We start from the raw sequence: 25296 nt of genomic DNA on the forward strand, positions 1-25296 counted from the left end.
TGCGGATCTTCACTCGATAAACCCACAAATTGCCATGTGGATTGAATTAGCTGCACCATGTACTATTTCAGCTTAAAGTGACCAGTTATGCCAGGCTTCACGATAACCTGAGTCATGTTTGCGAGACTAGGACTTGCGGCCTCAATCCTGGTCTCTCGTCATTCTCTGCCATCTCGATTGGCTGTGATTGGACTACGATTCCCAACTATGCAGTTCTTGCTCTTGCTTCCGCCTCCCTCCTGCATAGTTGGGAATTATAATCCTAATCGCGAATCTATTCTCTGATGCCCAGATTCAAGAACTTACTCTACTCAATCTTATATGCAATCTATAATTCCCACTTTCGAGTTCAACTATAAATTCATAGATGGTATTCTACGGTTAGCTACGCAATAGAATAATTTAAGTGCAAGATTGAATAAACAAATTAATATGAACAGTTCAAAACCCGTTGGATGTCAATTGTAGATTTTTCACTCATCAGTGTAATTTAACTGATTATACTAGGTTAAGTAGCTATTTTCCAACAACTGACGCTCAACTAATTATAGACAATATGTCTTTAGCTAGCTTTTACACGCTGATTAGTGCATAAATATTAAACCCAAAATTTTTACAAGCAACTCATCTCTGCAATTCTTCGTTCAATTTAACTTAAGGATCACTTGCAGCTTCACGCTTCTACCCCACTCTAAAAAGAATTACACCTATGTGATATAGACATTTACATTTTCATAGATTACAAGAACAAAATATACAGTTTCTGTGAAACTCTGCAGCAACTCCCTCACTTTTCGATGCCCTGCTGCATATATTGTATCAAATCATATCCGGCCGTAGTCCACTTGTTGTACGCATCACTACATGCACGAATCATGTAATTGGCTGCTTCACGCTCACTCATCTCAGGGTGAAATCTCTTTCTAAGATTTCCTATGGGGTCACCCCTGCTAAAGCAAGGCAATCCGCTATCTAGCATCATCGAAACTGTATTTATTATCCCATCCATGTGGCGACGTGCAGCAAGGTAACCCTTGACACACAAGCTGGAAAACAATCAATCGAGCCTTAGCATAAGAAAAAAGTAATTCATACATAATAAGACAGAGCAATTAGCCCAACGAAGACCACTGACCTTACAAACTGGTACCACGTCTCACTTTTCATTGCTCCAGATGGGTCAATTAATTGGGTCATCTCATGACTCAGCTTGAAGTGAGCACTTTCAAATCGCATATTTCCACCAGGAGAAATTTCCAGGATAAAACCAAAATCAATATGGACAAGCCGACCAGCACTGCAGAACAAATATAAAAAGGAATTCATCAGATGATGAGTCAACATTACCCGGCCAATATTGACAAGCTTGAAAAGATATCTATTTATCCCAGTCCCAGAATAATGTATTTACTTCCTTGGAGTTTCCAGACTTCTTTGGAGTGTCCAAAAGTATATGTCCATCTTCATGAACTCCACAAAAAATATGCACCGCCCCACGTGGAAACAGCATTTCGAAAAGGAATGCACAGCTATGAAGTGAAGTTACTTCTCATCGTTAGGTTCTTGGTATGTTAAAAGACTCAATTAATACCACCTTTCCTGTTAACTAACCAATTGAGTCCACCATGAGCTCGAACAATGAACTCACTAGCCATCTATATACAATAGAAGACTAGTTGAACTTGCCTTATGAACAATACTGTTTCCTTGAGTCTCTTAGTTGACATTGCTAAATGCAAATATCACACGGCAACAGCAAGTATATGGCCAATCTTTAGTAGTATATAATTTATAAGCAGAATAGTCATCTATTGGTGTGCATATTGCACATTATCATTCAGCATCATTGATGTGTGTCAGCCATCTTACCATAGACTAATCTAACACGACATACAAGGTCTTCAAATCAGATCTGAAAAAGGAGCCTACTTTATGACACATCATCAATCTAAGCTGGAAAGCATGGTGGTGAGGAAACATATAAAAACTTATTTTAAAAAATCACTTTCAGACGCTTCCAAACACATTTAACAGCAGCTATCCTATATTGTGCATATTTCTATCTCCCCTTAGCTTATGCACTTCAACTGTTAAAACAATTTGAAACATTTCCACCATGACATGACGATATTTTAGAAGCCTCTGCATCTTAAGTAACACAAAACCTGACTTACATAAAGTGTAATTTCACAACCATTGGCATTATGAAACTTAACAACAGAAGACAAAGGTCTTACCTGTCAATCAGAAGGTTCCCATTATGTCTATCCTTAGGCTGAAGCAACAAGCTGGCAACTGCATAACCTGCACTGCTTATGATGAAATTCTCACGAGCAGCTTCAAAGCCAGGAGAGCCGACAGGCCCATAGTCCTGTTGGAAAATTTCATATAGACCACCATCAGTCGTCTCACCCATCTGACTTCTGCTTCGTGTGTTGGGTACAACCTGCAAAGGGACAGATGTGAAACGATTTTGGAGGCAAAAAGAGCTATCATGACCACATAAAACTAAATGACCTCATAACCATCGGCTACATGAAATATCATCTTTCTTCTGTATTGTAAAGTAGAAGATACCACCATGGATCGCATTCTAGGTTTTTTCACGCGTACAAAGATTAACTCTTTAACTAATCTCCAATACAAAACAAAACCATGCATATAAACAACGAACTGTTTGCTGAAAATACTCTATATGCTATAAAGATAAACCAAAGGTATGAGGGAACAAGGAGAAGATAAAAGGAAAAAATTAAGGCATTTTTTACAGCAACACAGTTCAGTAACCAATATTTAGCCACCTATCCTGCAGGTGAGCATTACATCCCTCTGACAACAATTTGCATTCAGACCTTCAATTACCTATACGATTCAGCAGACAGTTTAACTTTCCTAATTTCTCTCTAAGGTGTCGACAGTGAGTGATAAAATTTATCAGTTGTTACCTCACTGAGACGCTCTTTAACTTCTTACATAAAATATGTGTGTGTGTGTAATTTGGCATATTTACCGGAGATGAGAGGCTGTTTCCGATAGACCCTCGGCTCAAGAAAAGGTGAAAAGAGAGAAAAAGGAAGAAGAAAGAAAGAATAGGGGTAAGGTCTGCGTACACACTACCCTCCCCAGACCACACTTGAGGGATTATATGGGGTATGTTGTTGTTTCTGGTCAGAGAACTGAAAATTGCACTTGTCAGATTTAAAGTTTTTTTGAAAAAAAAAAGGGGGGGGGGGGGGGGGGTGCTTGGATAAATCTGAATAAATTTTAGATGGAACTACTGGCTAGGCTCAGTATTTTTGGTGGATGACATGAGAAATGAAGATGTAACACATAAAAGTAATTAATATTTGATGAAATGGAGGAGTTAAATAGCAGCAAATGTTGGGAATTCAAGGGCCAACACATCCGAAAGATGAATGCCATAAAAATACAGATGTTAAGATAGATGTTTGCGCATATAATATTGGACAAATTAGAATGATCAAATTCAAAAGGGAGTGTCAGTAGCACATATAGAGTATAAACTAAGAGAATTTTGCTTTAGATGGTTTGCCCATGTCCTATGTAAACCTCCAGATGCATCGGTTACATGTGTGATATGACGATTGAAGATACTAAAAACTTAAAAAGGGACACGGCGACCAAAAATCAAGTGAAAAGTAAGATGAAAGGCCTACAATGTCTAGAATCAATGTGAACTTAGCTGAGAGCAGCACACGATGGAGGCGAATGATCCATAAATGCAATACCTACTAGTTGAGATTAAAGTTTAGTTATTGTTTATACTCTTACGCAGGTCCAGCATTTGACACGTGTTTTTTTAGTCTGATGACATTTGTATGGCAGAACAGGGATAAGAGCGAAATCTAGAGAACCCCTAATTTGCCTTAAATCATAAATGACAAACTTATTTAGTAGTAAAAGGAAATGGATCCAAATAGAGCAGAATGAATACATAGGATTCATAAAGCCAGCCCCAATTATTTCGCGAGTGAGGAGTGATTGACTGGCTTATCCATGAAAGAGACTGAAATGCCAGTATTTCAAATTTTCATTGAAGTGAGACGCCAATAGCTTCATACTCAAACACGACAGATCTAACACATCTAATTATCAGTAATGTTTTTTTGTTGTCTCATCATAAATACTCTCTACAAGCTACTTTTATAACTTGGAGAGACTAGATACAACATTAATTTTTCAAGCACCTCTCCAACATGAGTAGAGGAATGCACAAAAGTTGTACCCTTCACTATGCAAATTAAAAGTTACATAAAATGGTAGCACAATTGGTCCTTTAGAGCCGGAAGGCTACAAAATTTCAGCATCCTACATATATTTTCATTTCTCAATCTTTCGTCAGAAGTTCTTTTAAAAAGAAATGTTGGAAGATAATTTTGAAAAGTGAATAAATGATCACAGGACAGCTTGTTGGCCCATAAAGTACAGTGGGACTGAAGGAAACATAGGCATCAAACAGAATGGAAGAGCTTGATTAATTGTCCTGTTCTCCTCTTTCAATCTATTCTTAGTTTTCCTACAGTCTCCAAGTTTGTCCCTATATTTTCTGCAAACTCTGTCATCAGGACATTCCATGATGAATCCCTCAAGGGACTATTTCACAATCTGATTCACCTAAAATAGCAAATCCTACAGAAACAAGGGCATATAGCTAACAGACTGATTTGGGTAAAACTTAATAGGTCAGTTACGGCTTGTTTTCATCTTCATGTCTTTTTTCTCCTCTATATTCATATCTATTTCCACTTCTTTTTTCGGATAAATCAGCAGTTTCCAGACATTTCACATATGAAAATTTCATTATGAAAGCATACGCATCCATGAAATCATAGGCAGATGTCATGTAAAGATTCACCTCAATTATTCCTCTTTCTGGGCCAGTTGGGAGAACTCCATATGGAAATAAATAAAGATTAAGCCCAACAGCTTCAAAGATATCTTTTAAAAGTGAAATAACTTGTAAAGCAAGAACATCTTGTCGACAATCATCTCCAACCTATGCCAAAGAAAAACAAAATTTAGCCATATGTAAACTAGCATAAACAAGAATGAGCCGAAAACTAACAGTTCCATCTATCTAACAAGTTAAGTTTCTTTTTTGATAAGGTAAGAAATCAGTTCTACCTAACCACTTAAACTTCTAGACTAGATAGGATAACAAATTTCGCATCGCATTAGATGAGACATAAATCCTGCTCTTGAATTTTAAAGCCAATCATCATTGGAATTTTTTTATGTATCTGGTCCAACAAAAATAATCAACTGTAGACGTGAAGAAGCGTTTTGAAGACTTAAATAAATAACTAAAAGTGTCTAAAATAGGAGAGTTCAAAATTTTAGATGACGTGATGCACACATTTTAGAAAAACTATTACTCCCTCTGTTTCATTTAAAGTGAAGAGTTTGATTGGGCACAGAGTTTAAGAAAGAAAGAAAGAAAAACTTTTGGGACTTAAACATGCCATGACATTTATGTGACTATAAAATCATATCATTAAGGGTAAAATAGGAAGTATAAAGTTAAATTGTTTCTAAATAGAAAGGTGTCATTCTTTTTATAACAGACTAAAAGGAAAGAGTATCACATAATTAAATGGAATAGAGGGAGTAGTACTTAACAATGTTAGAAACGAAAAGCGCATAAAAGCATAAAGGTCCCCGGGGCTTGAAGTGAAAAAGCGAGAATTAAGCATATTTCATGAATGAAGCGCACAATTTATGGAAAATAATAAATATCAAACTTGTATTAGTTCAGTACTACAATAATCAAATTGTGATTAAAGTAACATTCACAGTCATTTACAACAACGCAGATATTAATTCAACTCTTCAAAATTGAGAGCTAAAGAACCGACCACTTCTTGTTTGGATCACTTTGCTCATCGCATCGCTTCAGGGCTTTTAATAGCATTGCTTAACAAAAGAGACAGCAATATGATATGTGGCACAAATGTGCATATTTTATATGATTTATGACTCGTTTTAAAAACTTTTACATTGGTTTAGCTATTATAAACATTTGTATTGACCTAATTAGTGAACTTTGATGTTTAGGAGGCCATTGGAGTGAAAGGAAGTGAAATGGGTCGAATTTGGAGCAGAGATAAAGAGTTGGATAAAATTGTATATACATGCTGCAAGACATGCACCGCAGGCCTATAGCAGGTTTACAGTTAAAAGTGGGGTTAGAAATAACGAAGCTTCGGAGCGATCTTAGTGAGTTGTTTGAGTTGCTAGCTGGAGTTAGTTGAGAGAATAATTCTAGAAAATTACTGCTTTTTATCGAGAAATAATTGCAGTAACAAGAGAACTCACGATCAGCGGAGAATAATTCGGCGAAATTAGAGGAAACATGTTAGACACTCATCCTGATAATTCCAGAAATCACTATCCTAGCTTTTTACTCATCGAACACACCTTATCTCTTTAGTTGCTTATTTTTTTATTACTTTAGTGTTTGTCATTTAATTAGTTTAAAACAAAACCACAATTTTTATAACTCGAAAATTGTTTGAACTTGTTTTTTTTGTGATATTGATAATTATAGCTAAGCGTTAGTTCTCTGTGGGATTCGACTCAGGACTCTTTAGCCGGATATATTTGCAGTGACCGCTTATCCTTTTTAGAACTAGAGTTGGGCATTGATCACAATACTATTTCTGCAGGATCTGAATAAGCTTGGGAAAGCTTTTTAATTGCATAAAGTATTCAGGATCGTTGAGCCCATGTCAAGTTCATCTACTTACCGCTCAAAATCCATTACTTCTAGATTATATTCCTAAAACTGATGTATCAGTAAGATAAGAGAAGTAACTAACTTTCCAACTCCTCTATAATAAATCAAATGCCATTGTTCCTATATGAAATTGGTCTAAAAAGATTTTGTTAGTTTACAGCATGTATAGAGTGTAGTATTGTCTCACATTGGTAGAGGTGTAGTATGTCCTTGTATAGTATAGCTATAAATAAGGACATCTTGTATTGTATTGTTCATTCAACATCAATAACATATTTTCTCCCGTGCCTTCTCACATGGTATCAGAGCAATTGTGAGAGACTTATCGCTGTGCATAAATTCCAGTGATTCCTGGAAAGAGAAATCAGTACTTTTTAAGGCTATTTTCTATCTGCTTCATTTCTGCCAGTGTTGTGCAAAATCCAACACTACCACAAGAGTCGTCATTGTCCGGCGACCAAACCCCAATGAAAAGCTCCGGCAGCAGCCTCCTCACGCGCCTCCACGCGCCACCAGAAGCTCACGCGCCTCCACGCGCCGGCGCGTACGACCACTTCCGGTCATTTTTTGAAAATCTTCCTTCAGAACAGTTGGGTCGCCTGGTAATTCCGATCCTACCCCTACTGTTTTCATTTCATTTCGACAACTTTGAGTTTTTTCCGGCAGCTACAGTACTATTCCGACAACTACAGTATTCTGTTTCTGTGTTTCCGTACTCTGTTTCAGTAGATTACAGTTGATTCTTTCTCTTATTTGGTAATAATTTGCAACAATGTCTTTGGGATTTGATGCTTTTGGGTATAGAAACATGAGTTCTGGAAGCTCTAGTGCTATTATTACCTCGGAACCTTTAATGGGAGGTTCAAACTACTTAGCTTGGGCTTCATCTGTCGAGTTGTGGTGTAGAGGTCAAGGTGTTCAAGATCATCTAATCAAGCAGTCTAGCAATGGAGATGAAAAGGCAATAGAACTTTGAGCAAAAATCGATGCTCAGTTATGTAGCATCTTGTGGCGATCTATTGATTCCAAGTTGATGCCCTTGTTTCGTCCATTCCAGACATGTTATTTGGTTTAGGCAAAGGCACGCACCTTATACACTAATGATATATCTCGCTTCTATGATGTGATATCGCGGATGACAAACTTAAAAAAGCAGGAATTGGATATGTCTACTTACTTGGGTCAAGTACAGGCAGTCATGGAAGAATTTGAGAAGTTGATGCAAGTTTCTGCTAGTGTGGAAAAACAACAAGAGCAGCGACAAAAGATGTTTCTCGTTCTTACCCTCGCTGGACTTCCTAATGATCTTGATTCAGTACGCGACCAGATTTTGGCTAGTCCAACTGTCCCGACAGTTGATGAATTATTCTCTCGATTACTCTGCATTGCTGCAGCACCAAGTCCACTAGTGATCTCATCACAGATACTTGATTCCTCTGTTCTTGCATCTCAGACAATGGATGTTCGGGCATCTCAAACTATGGAGCATAGACGGGGAGGAGGTCGTTTTGGAAGATCTAGACCCAAGTGTTCTTATTGTCACAAACTTGGACACACTCGTGAAATGTGATATTCCTTACATGGTCGTCCACCCAAAAATGCTTACATTGCTCAGACCGAGACTCCAGGTAACCAGGGATTTTCTTTATCTAAAGAAGAATATAATGAGCTCCTTCAGTATCGAGCAAGTAAGCAGACATCTCCACAAGTAGCCTCAGTTGCTCAGATTGATAAATCTGTTACTGGTAATTCTTTTACTTGTGTTTCCCAGTCTAGCACTCTTGGCCCATGGGTCATGGACTCAGGCACTTCTGATCACATCTCTGGTAATATATCACTTTTGTCAAATATTGTATATTCACAGTCTCTTCCCACTGTTACTTTAGCCAATGGATGTCAAACTAAGGCAAAAGGAGTTGGACAAGCTAATCTCTTGTCTTCTATCACCCTAGATTCCGTTCTTTATGTCCCTGGCTGTCCTTTTAGTCTTGCATTTGTTAGTCGTTTGACTCGTGCCCTCCATTGTGGTATATATTTTATTGACGATTCTTTTATTATGCAGGACCGCAGTACGGGACAGACAATTGTTACAGGACGTGAATCAGAAGGCCTTTACTACCTTAACTCACTCAGTCCTTCCACAACATGTCTAGTTACAGATCCTCCGGATCTAATCTACAGACGTTTAGGACATCCGAGTTTATCCAAACTTCAGAAGATGGTGCCTAATTTATCTAGTTTGTCTACATTAGATTGTGAGTTGTGTCAACTTGGGAAACATACCCGAGCTTCCTTTTCGCGTAGTGTTGAGAGTCATGCAGAGTCTGTCTTCTCCTTAGTTCATTCTGATATATGGGTCCTAGTAGAGTCAGTTCATCCTTGGGATTTCGTTATTTTTTTAGTTTCATTGATGATTATTCAAGATGTACTTGGCTTTTCTTAATGAAAGATCGTTCTGAGTTATTTTCTATATTCCAGAGTTTCTGTGCTTAAATCAAAAACCAATTTGGTGTTTCTATTCGCATTTTTCGCAGTGATAATGCCTTAGAATATTTATCTTCTCAATTTAAGCAGTTTATGACTTCTCAAGGAATTATTCATCAGACATCTTGTCCTTATACCCCTCAGCAAAATGGGGTTGCTGAGAGAAAGAATAGGCACCTTATTGAGACTGCTCGCACACTTCTAATTGAATCTCGTGTTCCGTTGCGTTTTTGGGGCGATGCAGTTCTCACAGCTTGTTATTTGATTAATCGGATGCCTTCATCTCCCATCAAGAATCAGATTCCGCATTCAGTATTGTTTCCCCAGTCACCCTTATACTCTCTTCCACCTCGTGTTTTTGGGAGCACGTGTTTTGTTCATAACTTAGCCCCTGGGAAAGATAAGTTAGCTCATCGTGCTCTCAAGTGTGTCTTCCTTGGTTATTCTCGTGTTCAGAAGGGATATCGTTGTTATTCTCCAGATCTTCGTAGGTACCTTATGTCAGCTGACGTCACATTTTTTTGAGTCTAAACCTTTCTTTACTTCTGCTGACCACCATGATATATCTGAGGCCTTACCTATACCGACCTTTGAGGAGTTTACTATAGCTCCTCCTCCGCCTTCGACCACAGAGGTTTCATCCATACCAACCGTTGAGGAGTCTAGTGTTGCTCCCCCTAGTTCCTCAGCCACAGGAACACCACTCTTGACTTATCATCGTCGTTTGCGTCCTCCATCAGGCCCAACTGGTTCTCGTCCTGCACCTGACCCTGCTCCTGCTGCGGACCCTGCTCCTAGTACACCGATTGCACTTCGAAAAGGTATACGGACCACAGTTAACCCTAATCCTCATTATGTCGGTTTGAGCTATCATCGTCTGTCATCTCCCCATTATACTTTTATATCTTCTTTGTCCTCGGTTTTCATCCCTAAGTCTACAGGTGAAGCGTTGTCTCATCCAGGATGGCGACAGACTATGAGTGACGAGATGTCTGTTTTACATACAAGTGGTACTTGGGAGCTTGTTCCTCTTCCCTCAGGTAAATCTACTGTTGGTTGTCGTTGGGTTTATGCAGTCAAAGTTGGTCCCGATGGACAGATTGATCGACTTAAGCCCCGTCTTGTTGCCAAAGAATATACTCAGATATTTGGGCTCGATTACAGTGATACCTTCTCTCCCGTGGCTAAAGTGGCTTCAGTCCGCCTTTTTCTATCCATGGTTGCGGTTCGTCATTGGCCCCTCTATCAGCTGGACATTAAAAATGCCTTTCTTCACGGTGATCTTGAGGATGAGGTTTATATGGAGCAATTACCTGGTTTTGTTGCTCAAGGGGAGTCTCGTGGCCTTGTATGTCGCTTGCGTCAGTCACTTTATGGTCTAAAGCAGTCTCCTCGAGCCTGGTTTGGTAAATTCAGCACGGTTATCCAGGAGTTTGGCATGACTCGTAGTGAAGCTGATCACGCCATGTTTTATCGTCACTCTACTTTAAGTCTCTGTATTTATCTGGTAGTCTATGTTAATGATATTGTTATTACTGGCAATGATGAGGATGGTATTACCAATCTGAAGCAGCATCTCTTCCAGCACTTTCAAACTAAGGATCTAGGCAGATTGAAGTACTTTCTAGGTATTGAGGTTGCCCAGTCTAGCTCAGGTATTGTTATTTCTCAAAGAAAATATGCTTTAGACATTCTTGAGGAGACAGGGATGATAGGTTGCAGACCTGTTGACACCGATGGATCCGAATTCTAAACTTATGCCAGGACAGGGGGAGCCGCTTAGCGATCCTGCAAGCTATAGGCGGCTGGTTGGAAAATTAAATTATCTCACAGTGACTAGACCCGACATTTCTTATCCTGTGAGTGTTGTAAGTCAGTTTATGAATTCTCCCTGTGATAGTCATTGGGATGCAGTTGTCCGCATTATTCGATATATAAAATTGGCTCCAGGCAAAGGGTTACTCTTTGAGGATCGAGGTCATGAGCAGATCATTGGATACTCAGATGCTGATTGGGCAGGATCACCTTCTGATAGACGTTCTACGTCTAGATATTGTGTTTTAGTAGGAGGAAATTTGGTGTCCTGGAAGAGCAAGAAACAGAATGTAGTTGCTCGGTCTAGTGCAGAAGCAGAATATCGAGCAATGACTATGGCAACATGTGAGCTAGTCTGGACCAAACAATTGCTCAAGGAGTTGAAATTTGGTGAAATCAGTCGGATGGAACTTGTGTGCGATAATCAAGCTGCCATTCATATTGCATCAAATCCGGTGTTCCATGAGAGAACTAAACACATTGAGATTGATTGTCACTTCGTCAGAGAAAAGATACTTCCAGGAGAGATTGCTACAAAGTTTGTGAGGTCGAATGATCAACTTGCAGATATTTTCACCAAGTGTCTCACTGGTCCTCGTATTGGTTATATATGTAACAAGCTCGGTACATATGATTTGTATGCACCGGCTTGAGGGAGAGTGTTAGTTTACAGCATGTATATAGTGTAGTATTGTCCCATATTGGTAGAGGTGTAGTATGTTCTTGTATAGTATAGCTATAAATAAGGACCTCTTGTATTGTATTGTTCATTCAACATCAATAACATATTTTCTCCCGTGCCTTCTCACAGATTTAATGTCCCAAAAATGGAAAATCTTACTCATTTTACCTTTTATTACCATTTATGCAAAAGTTCAATTGGACTTACCACAATACTTCTGAATTAACATAAAACTATTTCAAAATCAAACATCTGGGCAATGGTGATCGTAAATTATAAATACCACTATTCTAATTCTACTTTGCATTTAGTCCTTCAAAATTTATCCACTTTTCTCAAATAGAATTTTTTTCTCAAGCTACCGAACTCTTTTGAATTCATAACAGCAGAATAATTGAACCGACTATTATATGATTAGAAAGTAGAAACTTCACTTTAGATAGGTTTAAATAAATCAGGCGTTTGCCTTTAGCTTTATACACATGTCTAATAGAAAATTGATGCAATCCACAAAACCCTCTAATGGAATACAAATTTAAGAATGTTAAAAGTTTGTAAAATGCTTAAGTTGTGTCTGGGCTACAAATTAATTGGAGGAAGAATCTATTATTCCCGGCAAATGAAGTGTCAGAGATTCAAGTATTAGCAGCAACTCGAGGATGTGAAGTTGATCTCTTCTTACAAGTTACTTAGGGATGGATCTGGGGTCAAGAAATAAGCCACAAGATATCGGGGATGGAGTTCTTGAAAGGTGTGAAAAAAGATACGCTAGATAGAAGAGCCAACACTTATCCTTGGGAGCAGGGTGATTTTGGTAAACACTGTTCTTTACTCACTACCTACCTATATATGATGTCTTTATTTCCTTTGCCTGCAAAAATTGAAAAGAGATTGATTCTTTGAGGAGAAACTTCATTTGGGAAGGTAACAAGGCAAGAAATGTTTCCACTTAGTAAAATGGAGAACTCTCATTGTTTTTGTTAAAGAGGGAAACCCGCAGCCGCTACACTTGGTGCGCACTGGGTAAACCTCCCCCCTGTGTAATAGCCTGCAAACCACACAGGGGAGGTAAGCCGCACTAGGCAAGCCATGTGCGACAGGCTCAACCCAGAAGGCATTGAGGGGGATTCGATCCCAGGTCATCCGTATGGATGACCGCCCCCGTATGGATGACCGCCCTCCAAACCAACTGGGCAACCCCGAAGGGGGGTTAGGTATAAGAAATTTGAGAATGCACAATAAAAGTTTACTTATGAATGATACGCAGATTTAGTTTGGAAGAGCAAGCTTTGTGGAGAAAGGTTGAAAAACACGGACAAGAAGGTAAGTGGGTCTTAAAATGGCTTCCCCTTATGATGTTAGTGTATGGAAGTCCATCAGAAACTTTTGGCCTGCTTTTGCCAATTATGTCAATATAAAACTTGGTAATGGGATGAAAACTTCTTTTTGGAATGACAATTGAGCCCAACATGAACCATTAAAAGATTGATCTTTCTGTTTGAGCCAACAACCTGATGCATCTGTTGCTGAAGTTAGGGATAAATAGGGGTGGAATCTAAACTTTAGAAGGCTTTTGAATGCCTGGGAAGTGGATAGAGTAGCTGAACTTCTCAGAAGTTTGGGACAGTTTCCAGGATCTACAGCAGCTGAAGACAGTTGAATATGGCGGAGGCATTGCAAAGGTGTGTATAAAATAGCATATATAACACTCGATCACAGTGGGCAACAGAGATTCAAATGGCCTTGAAAGGAAATATGGAAAGTGAAGATACCTTATAAGGCGGCATGTTTTTCATGGAGTCTAGCCAAGGAAGCATGCTTGACCCAAGAAAAACTTATGTGAAAAGGGTTGCAGCTGTATTCTAAATGTTTTTTGAGTGAAAAAGATTCTAAGAGCATAAATCATCTCTTCCTAGCCTGTGAAGTTACTGACGAGATTTGGCAGCTTTTTTCAACATGAAAGGAATAAAGTGGGCTATGCCAAAGAATACATCAGAGCTGTTGGCATGCTGGATTAATACTGGAGGTACTGCTGGACATAAACAAAATGGTGGCAAATGATACCTGCTTGTGTATGGTGGACTGTGTGGAAGGAGAGAAATACAGATGCTTTGAAGGAACCCGCAACTCTGTACAGGAAGTCAAGATGAACTGCCTGTCTTTATTTTATTTTTGGTGTAAAAAAGATCTCCTAGATGATGCTGAATCTCTCAAAAAAAAGGGAGAATGCTTCTCTCTAGTTACTTCCACCTGTATGACTTTGACCCAGTGTTGTCAAAGGCGCGCTTAAGCCCTGAAGCAAGGCTCAAAACATGTTGAGCGCTTTGGGGAAGTTTCAGTGTCGCATCAAGGCTCTAAGGCGTACTACTCCTTGCCAATGTGTGTGATCCTGACAAGGCGACACTAAACAATTGATATTTCATTTTATCGTAATTTTTTTCAATTTATTCATGCTTATAATTATTGGTCTTGGAATGTATATACATATTTTTGCTTTTTCTCCAGTTGCGCCTTTTTTCATTAATGCCCACGCTTTATTTGCGCTTTGCGCTTAAAGCCCCAACAGAACTTAGAGTTTTTTTGCGTTTTTCGCCTTTGATAACACTGTTTTGACCTAATTTACTATTTCCATGCTTACTTTTTCATCTTTCAGATTTGCAGTTTTATATCTGGATTCTGCTAGAGCAGATTTTGCTGATGCTGGCAGTATAGTACGCAGCACCTTAAAATTTTCTGGAAGAAGACATTTTATAGTTTGTCTGAGTACGTCAGAATAGCTAGTAGAATTAAATTTTTGATTGCATTATAGGATCCTTCTTGATAAGACCGGGTTTTTGGAGTTTACAAGTATCATATATGCTTCAATTCATCCGATTGTGCTTCGATTGAATTCTATGTGAAGTTCCTAATAATGCGCGGACGCATATAAATCTAGGAGTGCTCCCAGCGGTTACCTATTTCTCCTTCTTTTTCCCCTTCCTTCCTAAACTCACCATTGTAAATTCTGGCTATTTCTTCCTGTAGCTTTGTGTCATAAAGACAACCACACATCCTTATCCTTTCCCAAAAAAAACTTTTTGAACCAATTATATTTCCAAATTCTCATTTAAAAAAACAGCACAAAATCAAGGCCCAAAAGACGCCTTTCAAATCTGTCAAAACTTGATATTTTCAATGATTTAATGAGAGTCTCACTTGATTTGAAATTCTCGTTAATTATATTCCAAGCCTGAAAATAGCCTCCGTTTCATCTTTCTAATCCTCCAATGCCTAGGCCATCACCCATCCTAATACCCATTTAACCTAACAATTTTCTACCCCTTTAACCCCAATTGATCTTTGACTCCTATTCTTACCTCAGCGTGGTATTTTTTTAATTTAAGTCAAGTTTCAAGCTGTCGCAGCAAGGACAGAGATGTAAAAATTTACAACTCAACATGTCATTGGCAAAGCTTCAACTTTTACCTCAGCATGGCATTGCAAATGAGATAAAGACAATATATATTTCACCCTCTGATATTATAAGCAATGACCAGTCCGAGTTCTATGCTACAACAGTAAAATGTCAAACTAAACCATTAAATTCAAAATAGAGTAATTACCTACTAATCGTTAATTATGAAAAAGACACTCATAAATTTTAATGATTTTCATTCACTTCTTTCAATACTTCTGAAGCAAGCCAGTCAACCATCCACGGGAATTAACTGAAAGAAGACTTAAGAGGAAGAAATGCCTTTAAATTTATACTCCCTCCGTTCCAGTTTATGTGAACCTATTTCCTTTTTGATCCGTTCCAAAAAGAATGATCTCTTTCTATATTTGGAAACAATTTAGTTTAAACTTACAATTCTAACCTTAATGAGAAGCTTTTATAACCACACAAATACTCTGGGCCCCTTTTTGACTGGTTTAGGACCACAAATTCCAAAAGTCTTCAGTTTTTCTTAAACTTTGTGCCCAGTCAAACAGGTTCACATAAATTGGAACGGAGGGAGTATATATTAGCTGCTAAGCATAACGGTGTGGTGGGGAAAAGTTGTGGCAGGAAGGCAAGACCATAGGCAGATTTTCTTTCATCTGAAATAAAATATCTAAGATCTAGATCAATAAAATACGCTTATATCCCCTAATCATACCTTGAATATACAAGCTTGGGGTTTTATGTCATTTTGATCGCCATCTCGATCTGCAACGTTAAATGTGATCATAATAGGAACCTTGGCAGCTGATTGCAAGGGAATTCCACTATCAACCTGAATCCCTTTCACGATTTTATTAGGAGCTGTAGGTAGATAGAGATCATCTCCTTGCATCTCAATTTTCTCCAGCTCCCTAGTAAATGAAAATATGAGGTTTGTTCAAGATAGACAAATATCAGAAGGCACACAGCACCTATATATACAACATATTGTAGACAAATTGACAATATTAAATCTTGTTGCACATTTTACTTTACCTCCGAATGCCAGCTCGTCTCTCCTCCTTGGGGAGTGGATAGAGTGCGCCAGATATAGATGTAACCTTGTCAAAGAAATCAAACTCCCTTTGAAACACATCACGAGCCTTTTCATTGAACCCATCAATTATTCGTTGCCTCACAAGAGGAAGCAGGGCCAGAAATGCAGCATGCTGAAGATAAAATACAACGATATTGACAGTTATGAAATAGTGCAAATTAAAAATAAATCTATTAACCACTGAGTGAGAATGTGCAAGAACTTATGAGGTGGAACTACAAGAAAGACAAAATTCGTTGCCTTAAAAATTTTGGTCACCAGTCAACACAAAAGGTGAGAGAGATAGAGAGTGTGCAAAGTAAAAGGAAATGCATATGACATGCCTCTATGTGAGAGTTTCAGAGAGAAGTTGAATCATACAGAAAACAGATAAATGAATCTCCTTATCAGAAAAAGGATGGTTATAATATTGTCGCAAGGAGAAGTGCACCCCCCCCCCCCCCCCAACCCCCCAAAAAAAGTCAATTTGGAGGTATTACAAAGTCAATAGCTATACTCAAGGGAAATTACGTTTATTATCTGAAAATTAAAGTTTGCAGTTTCCAGAATCTTCCATAACATGGAGTTTATGCTGCATGCTCACAGAAAGAGGACCAGATAAGAGTGATTAGAAAAAGGTGCATTAGATGCTTTAAATGGAAGAGGTATCAGTTGAAAATTTTAATCTACCTTTGAAGAAGAATCTTTCCCTGACTCCGGCTCACAAGTCTCACCCTGCAAGCGTTATTCAGGTTAGTGGTTATCATAGAGAACAAGACCTATGTTCACCATAAAACAAGAGGGAACAGATTTAATTTTATCATACAAGGATAGCCATCTTAAAACAGAAACAAAGCAAAAGCTTCCCACCTGCAGATTCCATATTAGAATATGAGCGAATATGTCACTCCTTTGAGTAGCTCTCAGCAAGTATCCTTCTACTAATTTCTGCATGGGTAAACATCACATGATTAGGGTCAATCATGTCTATAATATGAAAGATGATTAAGCGTCTGTTTTCATTGATGAACACTACAGATGGGAAGTTGAGACACAAGGAAGGTATTATTGAGACTACTTCAAGATGAAAAGCCATTGTGATAGCTACTGTTTAATTCTAGTCATTTTTTCATACTACGAACAGAATCATTCATTTAATCGTTTATTATAACCATAAAATTGTTGTTCATTTAAGAATAATAATATCTGAAAACTGACAGGAATACTAAATCCAAGGTGTGAACTATGTAAAAACGTTGAACTAATGAATTAACTTCCAAGAATATATCGCTCTGACTTGCCGTCATGATTAAAAGAAAAGAACGAATTCACATCACAAAGTTAAGTAAAATGCACCTCGTCGTCATATCTCAGGGCCTGCACCAGCTGGGGCATGAAGAAGGTTACTCTTTGAGGAGGATAAGACTCCAACACCCTTAGAACATAAGCCATGACACGTGGATGACCCTTGTATGCTGGTGTGAGGAACTCCAGCGCCTGTGTAATTGAACAAGCAGCCCAGTGTGGCAATTGTTGTAGAAGTGTTGAATTTTCATCAATGGCTTTAGGTGTAACAAAGTATGGCAATGCTTCAGGTATGTGACGTATCTCCAATATATGCGACTGTAATAGAAACAAGATATTTATTTTCATCAGTCACAAAAAATAAAGAAAGGAAAAAATGGAAACAAAAATATAGGTCACCAAAATGAGTAGCAGTAACGGAATTTCAGTAACAGGATCAAGTGTTTGGTTAAAAGGACGACTAATAAGATTGTAAAACAGGCCAACTCAGAGAAATAGTGACAAGCCAGGAGCTGTAAACCAAGTTCTATTTCCTCTCATATAAGAAAATTCATAAAAAGAAAAAACAGATTCAACCTTAAGATGCTTTGGAAGACCATCAGCATCTCAAAAGAAACAGAATGATTTCTTCAGCTGATAAAATCATTATTTCTTACTTTATGCCTTCTCTTGGACTAGATTTATTCATACCAGAAAAGCTACATGGCCTAACACGATTGTCGTAGTGAGGAGAACAACTGCTCCGCAGCTCCAAACAATTCAAAATTTCAGGTTACAGTTGAGCAAAATGAGCATGCAATACAGAGAAATTAAGATAGCTAACAAGCAGCACATAAAACATAGCAGCTATGAAAAGAAACATATTTATTTAGGAGAAACATTCATCTGAGGTTTTTAGCTTATCAGACATGTAAAGCAGCCCTAGAAATTGTATGTCGCATTTTGATTTGTATCTGTCAAGAGATTTGACTTTGACAACTTGAAGTAATTAGACCGCTACAGTAAAAGAAAAAATCATGGCAATGAGCAAAAATTTAGTGAAAAGACCAAAAGGAAATATGCTGCCATAAAATTTCATGCTTGAATCAGCAAGGCAAATGGAGGCTAAGGCAAAGATGACCACAAGAACCATTCGACCAAATCTGAGGAAATGTTTGGTCAAGTCAACTACATTTCAAAACCATTCCAAAGCATTAAGAATGTATTTGGACTAGGCCATTGGAAGCTTTAGAAGCAAACACCTAAACTGGAATACTGGATCAATACTAAAATGACAAATGAGATCTGAAAAGATTGATGCAGAAAGCACAACAGGACATGGTTTTCAAGCATGTCCAAAATTATTGGATAGATTAAGTAAATTGAATGATAATCGGTTGGCTCTATACTATACAAGAAAAGAGATTTAGAATTACAGTAGTCTAGACTGTCAAAGTCATCATTTCTTTCATTCAGGAAATTAGTGTTGTTAAAATCATGGAGACTGTCTATTACTAGCTGGGTTGTTCCCAGTTTTTTGTAATAAGCAAATATATTTTATTAGAAGAAACAATCCCAAAAAAGGTGTCACCCTAAATAACACGTTTACACAAACCCAAAACATACGCAAAAGGAACTAGCTCTTAGTCCAATTTCTTTCCCAATCTTTATTTTGCATTAAACTCATTTCCCATCATAGTTGACACTGCCTTCCAACCATCATAAGTCACTCTTGTTTACTGCTTCCCCTCTTTCCTATCTGGTGGTTTTTCTTATCTTGGTTCACATCTTTGCTAACTCCTCCATTACATCATGAACAACATTACCTTTTTTAATAACATTTTAAGGAGAAAACAACCTTATGTTTTCATCTCAGATGCCATGATTTGCTTAAAGACTTAATATATCCTGCAACTCTGCCATCATGTTCAGATATTACCTAGTGGACCCTTATTAAAATTCCGTTAACTGATGGGTTGAACAGTTTCGTCAAGAGCCTTTAATGCATTCTTGGTTACCATTCTCCGATATCCAATTTTGACCCACTATCCCCTGTTGTCTTGTTTCAACTGCATCATCATATTCATTTCCCCACTCTTTTTCTAGATTAGAGTCCCCATCTGAGAGTATAATCCCCTTCTCCTACAGAATCCTCTCCAAAATCAAGAACCAGTAAAGCATTATGGGTTATCCTTTCTCTGAGATCCAATTACCCTCTATTCTCTGTTCTCTTGTTTCAACTCCATCACAATATTCATTTCCCCACTCTTTTTCTAGATTACAGTCCTCATCTTAGAGTATAATCCCATTATCCTACAGAATCCCTCTCCAAAATGATTGAGCTTAGTGTCAGCCAGATCACAGATCCCCAATAATGCATCATTTTCAGATGTTTCATATGAAGTGTTCCTTCCTAATTTTTTCCTCGTGATCCGAATAATTTTACTGAGGAAAGGTCTTTCCAAGCAAGGAAGACCAGAGGAAATAGAACTTGGAGCAGAGGAATTTTAAAGTCAAACATGTTTGTCGGAAATGCAAGGAAGCAGAACTTTATCCGATATTTCGGATCAACTTCAACTCTAGTCTTATCAAAGTGGACTTCATCAACTCCTTGTCTGTTAAATAGGAGCAACATCCCACATAATTTTTTTGTAATGTGGCACCTTCTCCGTGCTTATACGAATAAAACTTTACTTATCAGAAAAAGATGATACCAAGCCATATCTTACAAGCATATTGTACAGGAAGCATTCCTCCATCTTTTTGGCAAGAAAAATGTATTGAACATCTGATTGAGGTGGTGTTCCCATAGTAAAAGGCAACTTTTGTCCAATTAAAGCATCCTAACCTTTCTTTAAGGTGTAGAAAATTTCAGTCTACACTCAAAAGGAAAAGATGAAAATTAAAAAATCATAAGGGACATCTTTCTATTTCCTGGTCAGAAAATTTGTTACAGAGAACAGCCACCATATTATTGAAACTAGTTATGAAGCAAAAGTTACTCGAGAATGTTTGTCGTATGATTCACCAAGGCCCTTATTTTACGCGCTTTTGCATAAAAATTTCAACAAAATAGACAAATAATGCAATCTTCATCATCCTAAAGTCAACTTCATACGCAATTTCTGTTTCAAGTCATCTGTATTCTCTCTTAAAATATGTATCATTCAGGCACATTCATTCAGGGTTTAATAGAAAACCGAAGGATATGATGAGTGGGAATGAAAGACATACTTGCACCAACTGTGTTACTTCAGTCTTCAGATGATTATTTGTAGGAAACCTTGCAGCCAGACACAAAGCTATCTGAGGATCCACAGAAAAGGCAGTTCGAGCAAAATCGACCCATTTGTCGGAGCTGATTTTAAGACGTGAAGTGATTTCCCTGATGTTGGAAGAATTAATAACAATAGTGACAACCACATTAAAAGAAGTTAAAACAGGGAGAAAAACAATCAGTAATCGTTGTGCGTTACTTGGCAGTAGGTTGTGCCCAGACATCAAGTCTGTCAGCTTCATGCTGGCATAACATCAGAAGCAACTGTTTCCGCTTCTCCCTTCCAACAGCGTAGCTCTCCATTTGGCCCCAAACGGGATGGAATTGATCTCTCTGTGAGCATCATTAAGTTCAAAAAAGAGCACACGGACCATAAACAATTGTTTGCAATTAGAGAAAAGAAACTGTTCCCACGACAAAAAATAAAGATATTTTAGGCACAAAAAGTTTCACAAATGATGTAAGAACCAAAGTTTCCAGCGCCTCGATTATGATTATCTCACCACATCATTCAAAGAGTTTCCATTTTCCAGTGCACGTCCTCTGGAATCAAGTTGGGGAGTATCTAATTGCTCATTCAAAAGATGATGGACAAACATAGAAACGGACTGTGCCTCACTCAGGGCAAAGTTCTTATTCATATCATACCACTCAGGTTGGTGAGCAAACCACCCCAATGAAGCCCTGCAATTGAACATCACCAAATGGTTGAATGCATCAGCAAATCAGCATACTCCTAAATAAGGCCTAGTCTAATGAAACATATTGAATCCATTGAGATAAACTTCCATAAACAAATAGACATATGTTTGTGAGCAACTTAATGTCTATTAGCAAGCTATTGGTCAGAAATGATGAGCAAGGAACTTCCACTACTCATTCCATGCCTGTATTCACAATGCAGGCAAACATACTAGTCCAATTAAATGTGTGAGAAAGCACGGGAGAAAATATATTATTGATATTAGATAATAAATACAATACAAGAGGTCCATATTTATAGCTATGCACTACAAGGAGATATTACTCCTCTTCCAATGTGGGACAAGACTACACTATACATACTAACACTCCCCCTCAAGCCGGTGCATACACATCATATGTACCGAGCTTGTTACACATGTAGCTAATACAAGAACCAGTAAGAGACTTAGTGAAAATATTTGCTAGTTGATCATTCGACTTTACAAACTTTGTAACAATATCTCCTGAAAGTATTTTTTCTCTGACAAAGTGACAGTCGATCTCAATGTGTTTAGTCCTCTCATGGAACACCGGATTTGACGCAATATGAAGAGCAGCTTGGTTATCACACACTAGTTCCATCTTGCTGATTTCTCCGAACTTTAACTCTTTGAGCAACTGCTTGACCCAAACTAACTCATACGTAGCCATAGCCATGGCCCGATATTCGGCTTCGGCGCTAGATCGAGCAACTACATTTTGTTTCTTACTCTTCCACGAGACCAAGTTACCTCCTACTAGAACACAATATCCAGACGTAGAACGTCTATCAAAAGGTGATCCTCCCCAATCAGCATCTTTGTACCCAACAATCTGCTCGTGGCCTCAATCCTCGAATAGTAATCCTTTGCCTGGAGCTGACTTTATATACCGAAGAATGCGAACAACTGCATCCCAGTGACTATCACATGGAGAATCCATAAACTGACTTACAACACTCACCGGAAAAGAAATGTCAGGTCTAGTCACTGTGAGGTAATTCAATTTGCCAACCAACCTCCTATATCTCGTAGGGTCTCTAAGAGGCTCCCCATGTCCAGGCAGAAGCTTAGCATTCGGATCCATAGGAGAGTCAATAGGTCTGCAACCCATCATTCCAGTCTCCTCAAGAATGTCTAAGGCATACTTCCGCTGTGAAATAACAATACCTGAGCTAGACTGAGCGACCTCAATACCTAGAAAATACTTCAATCTGCCCAAATCCTTAGTCTGGAAGTGCTGAAAGAGATATTGCTTCAGATTAGTAATATCATCCTAATCATTGCCAGTAATAACAATATTATCAACATAAACCACTAGATAAATACACAGATTAGGAGCAGAATGCCGATAAAACACAGAGTGATCAGCCTCACTACGAGCAATGCCGAACTCCTGAATAATTGTGCTGAACTTACCAAACCAGGTGGTTGCTCCATATAAACTTCTTCCTCAAGATCACCGTGGAGAAAAGCATTCTTAATGTCTAACTGATAAAGAGGCCAATGACGTACAACAGCCATGGACAAAAAGAGACGAACAGATGCTACTTTAGCCACGGGAGAGAAAGTATCACTATAATCAAGCCCAAAAATCTGAGTATATCCTTTTGCAACAAGACGAGCCTTAAGCCGATCAACCTGGCCATCCGGGCCGACTTTGACTGCATAAACCCAACGACAACCAACAGTAAACTTACCTGCAGGAAGAGGAACAAGCTCCCAAGTGCCACTCGCATGTAAAGCAGACATCTCGTTAATCATAGTATGTCGCCATCCTGGATGAGATAGTGCCTCACCTGTAGACTTGGGGATAGAAACAGTGGACAAAGAAGATATAAAAACATAATGAGGTGACGACAGACGATGATAACTTAAACCGACATAGTGGGGATTCGGATTAAGTGTGGATCGTACACTTTTGCGGAGTGCAATTGGTTGACTAAGAAGAGACAAGTCCGCAGTAGGTGCAGAATCTGATGCGGGGCGTGAATCACCTGGGCCTGATGCTGGATGTGGACGACAATGATAAGTCAAGCGTGGTGGAGCTGCAGAAGGTTGAACTGGATTATGTGGAGGATCCGGAGCTATAGGTGGTGGAGCTACAACTGGAGCTCTAGGTGGTGGAGCTACAACTGGAGCTGTAGGTAGTGAAACTGGAGCTATAGGTGGTGGAGCTACAACTGGAGTTGTAGGTGGTGGAGCTAGAGTGATTGAATCTCCAAAAGATGAAACTGGTAGTACCTCAGAAATATTTAAGTGATGACCTAAACTTGTGAAGTATGATTGGGTTTCAAAGAAGGTAACATCAGCGGACATAAGGTACCGTTGGAGGTCAGGAGAGTAGCATCGATACCCCTTTTGTGTTCTCGAGAAACCCAGAAATACACACTTAAGAGCACGAGGAGCTAACTTATCTGTTCCTGGAGTAAGGTTATGGACAAAACAAGTGCTTCCAAAGATACGGGGTGGAAGAGAGAACAAAGGTAAGTGGGGAAACATGACAGAGAATGGAACTTGGTTCTGGATAGTTGAAGATGGCATACGGTTAATAAGATAGCAAGATGTAAGAATTGCATCCCCCAAAAACGCAACGGAGCATGAGATTGTATGGGTAGGGTACGAGCAGTTTCAATAAGATGTCTATTCTTTCTTTCAGCTACCCCATTTTGTTGAGATGTGTACGGACAAGATGTTTGATGAATAATCCCATGAGATTTCATAAACTGCTGAAATGGGGAAGACAAATACTCTCGGGCATTATCACTACGAAATGTGCGAATAGAAACCCCAAATTGATTTTGAATTTCAGCGTGGAAGGTCTGGAAAATAGAAAACAGCTCAGATCGATTTTTTATCAAAAATATCCAAGTGCACCTGGAATAATCATCAATGAAACTGACAAAGTAGCGGAATCCCAAGGTGGAACTGACCCGACTAGGACCCCAAACATCTGAATGGACTAAAGTAAAAGGTGACTCTGCTCGATTATCAAGACACCGAAGGAAATGGGAGCGAGTATGCTTACCGAACTGACATGACTCACACTCTAGAGCTGACGAGTGAGATAAACCAGATACCATTTTCTGAAGTTTTGACAAACTGGGATGTCCCAACCGTTTATGTAATAAATCTGGTGAATCAGTAACAGAACAAGTTGTAGAAGGAAGATAAGATGTGAGTCCATGTGATTTAGCAAGGATAAGGTAATAAAGTCTGTTTGATTCACGCCCGATACCAATGATCCGCCCCGTACTGCGTTCCTGTATAAAAACATGGTCATCAAAAAATAAAACAGCGCATTTAAGTGATTTGGCTAAGCGACTAACAACTATGAGATTAAAAGGACTATTAGGAACATAAAGGACTGAATCTAAAGGTAAGGAAGGAAGTAGGCTTGCTTGACCTATTGCAGTTGCCATGGTTTGAGACCCATTAGCCATTGTGACTTTTGGAAGAGATTGAGAATACGAAATAGTAGTGAAAAGAGATTTGTTACCAGAAATATGATCTGATGCACCTGAATCAATGACCCAAGACTCAGAGGATGAAGATTGGGAGAAATAAGTCACGCTATTACCTGTTTGAACAACAGAAGCTATCTCAGAAGATGTCTGCTTACATGCTTTGTACTGAAGGAACTCAATATAATCTGCTAAAGAAACCATCCGACTATTCAAAACATCGGTTCCTATGTCGCTACGAGATGTCGGCTTACATGCTTTGTACTGAAGGAACTCAATATAATATGCTAAAGAAACCATCTGACTATTCAA

At 38.6% G+C, this 25296-nt stretch overlaps 1 protein-coding gene across 1 annotated transcript in view; it reads right to left on the reverse strand.

Annotated features, from left to right (window-relative positions):
- Positions 1-519: 519 nt before the first annotated feature.
- Positions 520-25296, reverse strand: part of LOC104117891 (phosphatidylinositol 4-kinase alpha 1) — a 42283-nt gene continuing 17506 nt past the window's right edge. Inside the window, exons 15-26 of the mRNA XM_070196850.1 lie at positions 21302-21482; positions 20998-21131; positions 20756-20906; positions 17594-17860; positions 17108-17185; positions 16928-16972; positions 16198-16370; positions 15878-16073; positions 4877-5017; positions 2238-2446; positions 1136-1297; positions 520-1046 (exon numbers count right to left, since the gene is read on the reverse strand). Of these exons, the coding sequence (XP_070052951.1) occupies positions 788-1046; positions 1136-1297; positions 2238-2446; positions 4877-5017; positions 15878-16073; positions 16198-16370; positions 16928-16972; positions 17108-17185; positions 17594-17860; positions 20756-20906; positions 20998-21131; positions 21302-21482 (1996 nt within the window). The 3' untranslated portion in view covers positions 520-787. The remainder of the gene's footprint in view (positions 1047-1135; positions 1298-2237; positions 2447-4876; positions 5018-15877; positions 16074-16197; positions 16371-16927; positions 16973-17107; positions 17186-17593; positions 17861-20755; positions 20907-20997; positions 21132-21301; positions 21483-25296) is intronic.

Source organism: Nicotiana tomentosiformis, chromosome 3 (genome assembly GCF_000390325.3).
Source record: "Nicotiana tomentosiformis chromosome 3, ASM39032v3, whole genome shotgun sequence".
Lineage (NCBI taxonomy): Eukaryota > Viridiplantae > Streptophyta > Magnoliopsida > Solanales > Solanaceae > Nicotiana > Nicotiana tomentosiformis.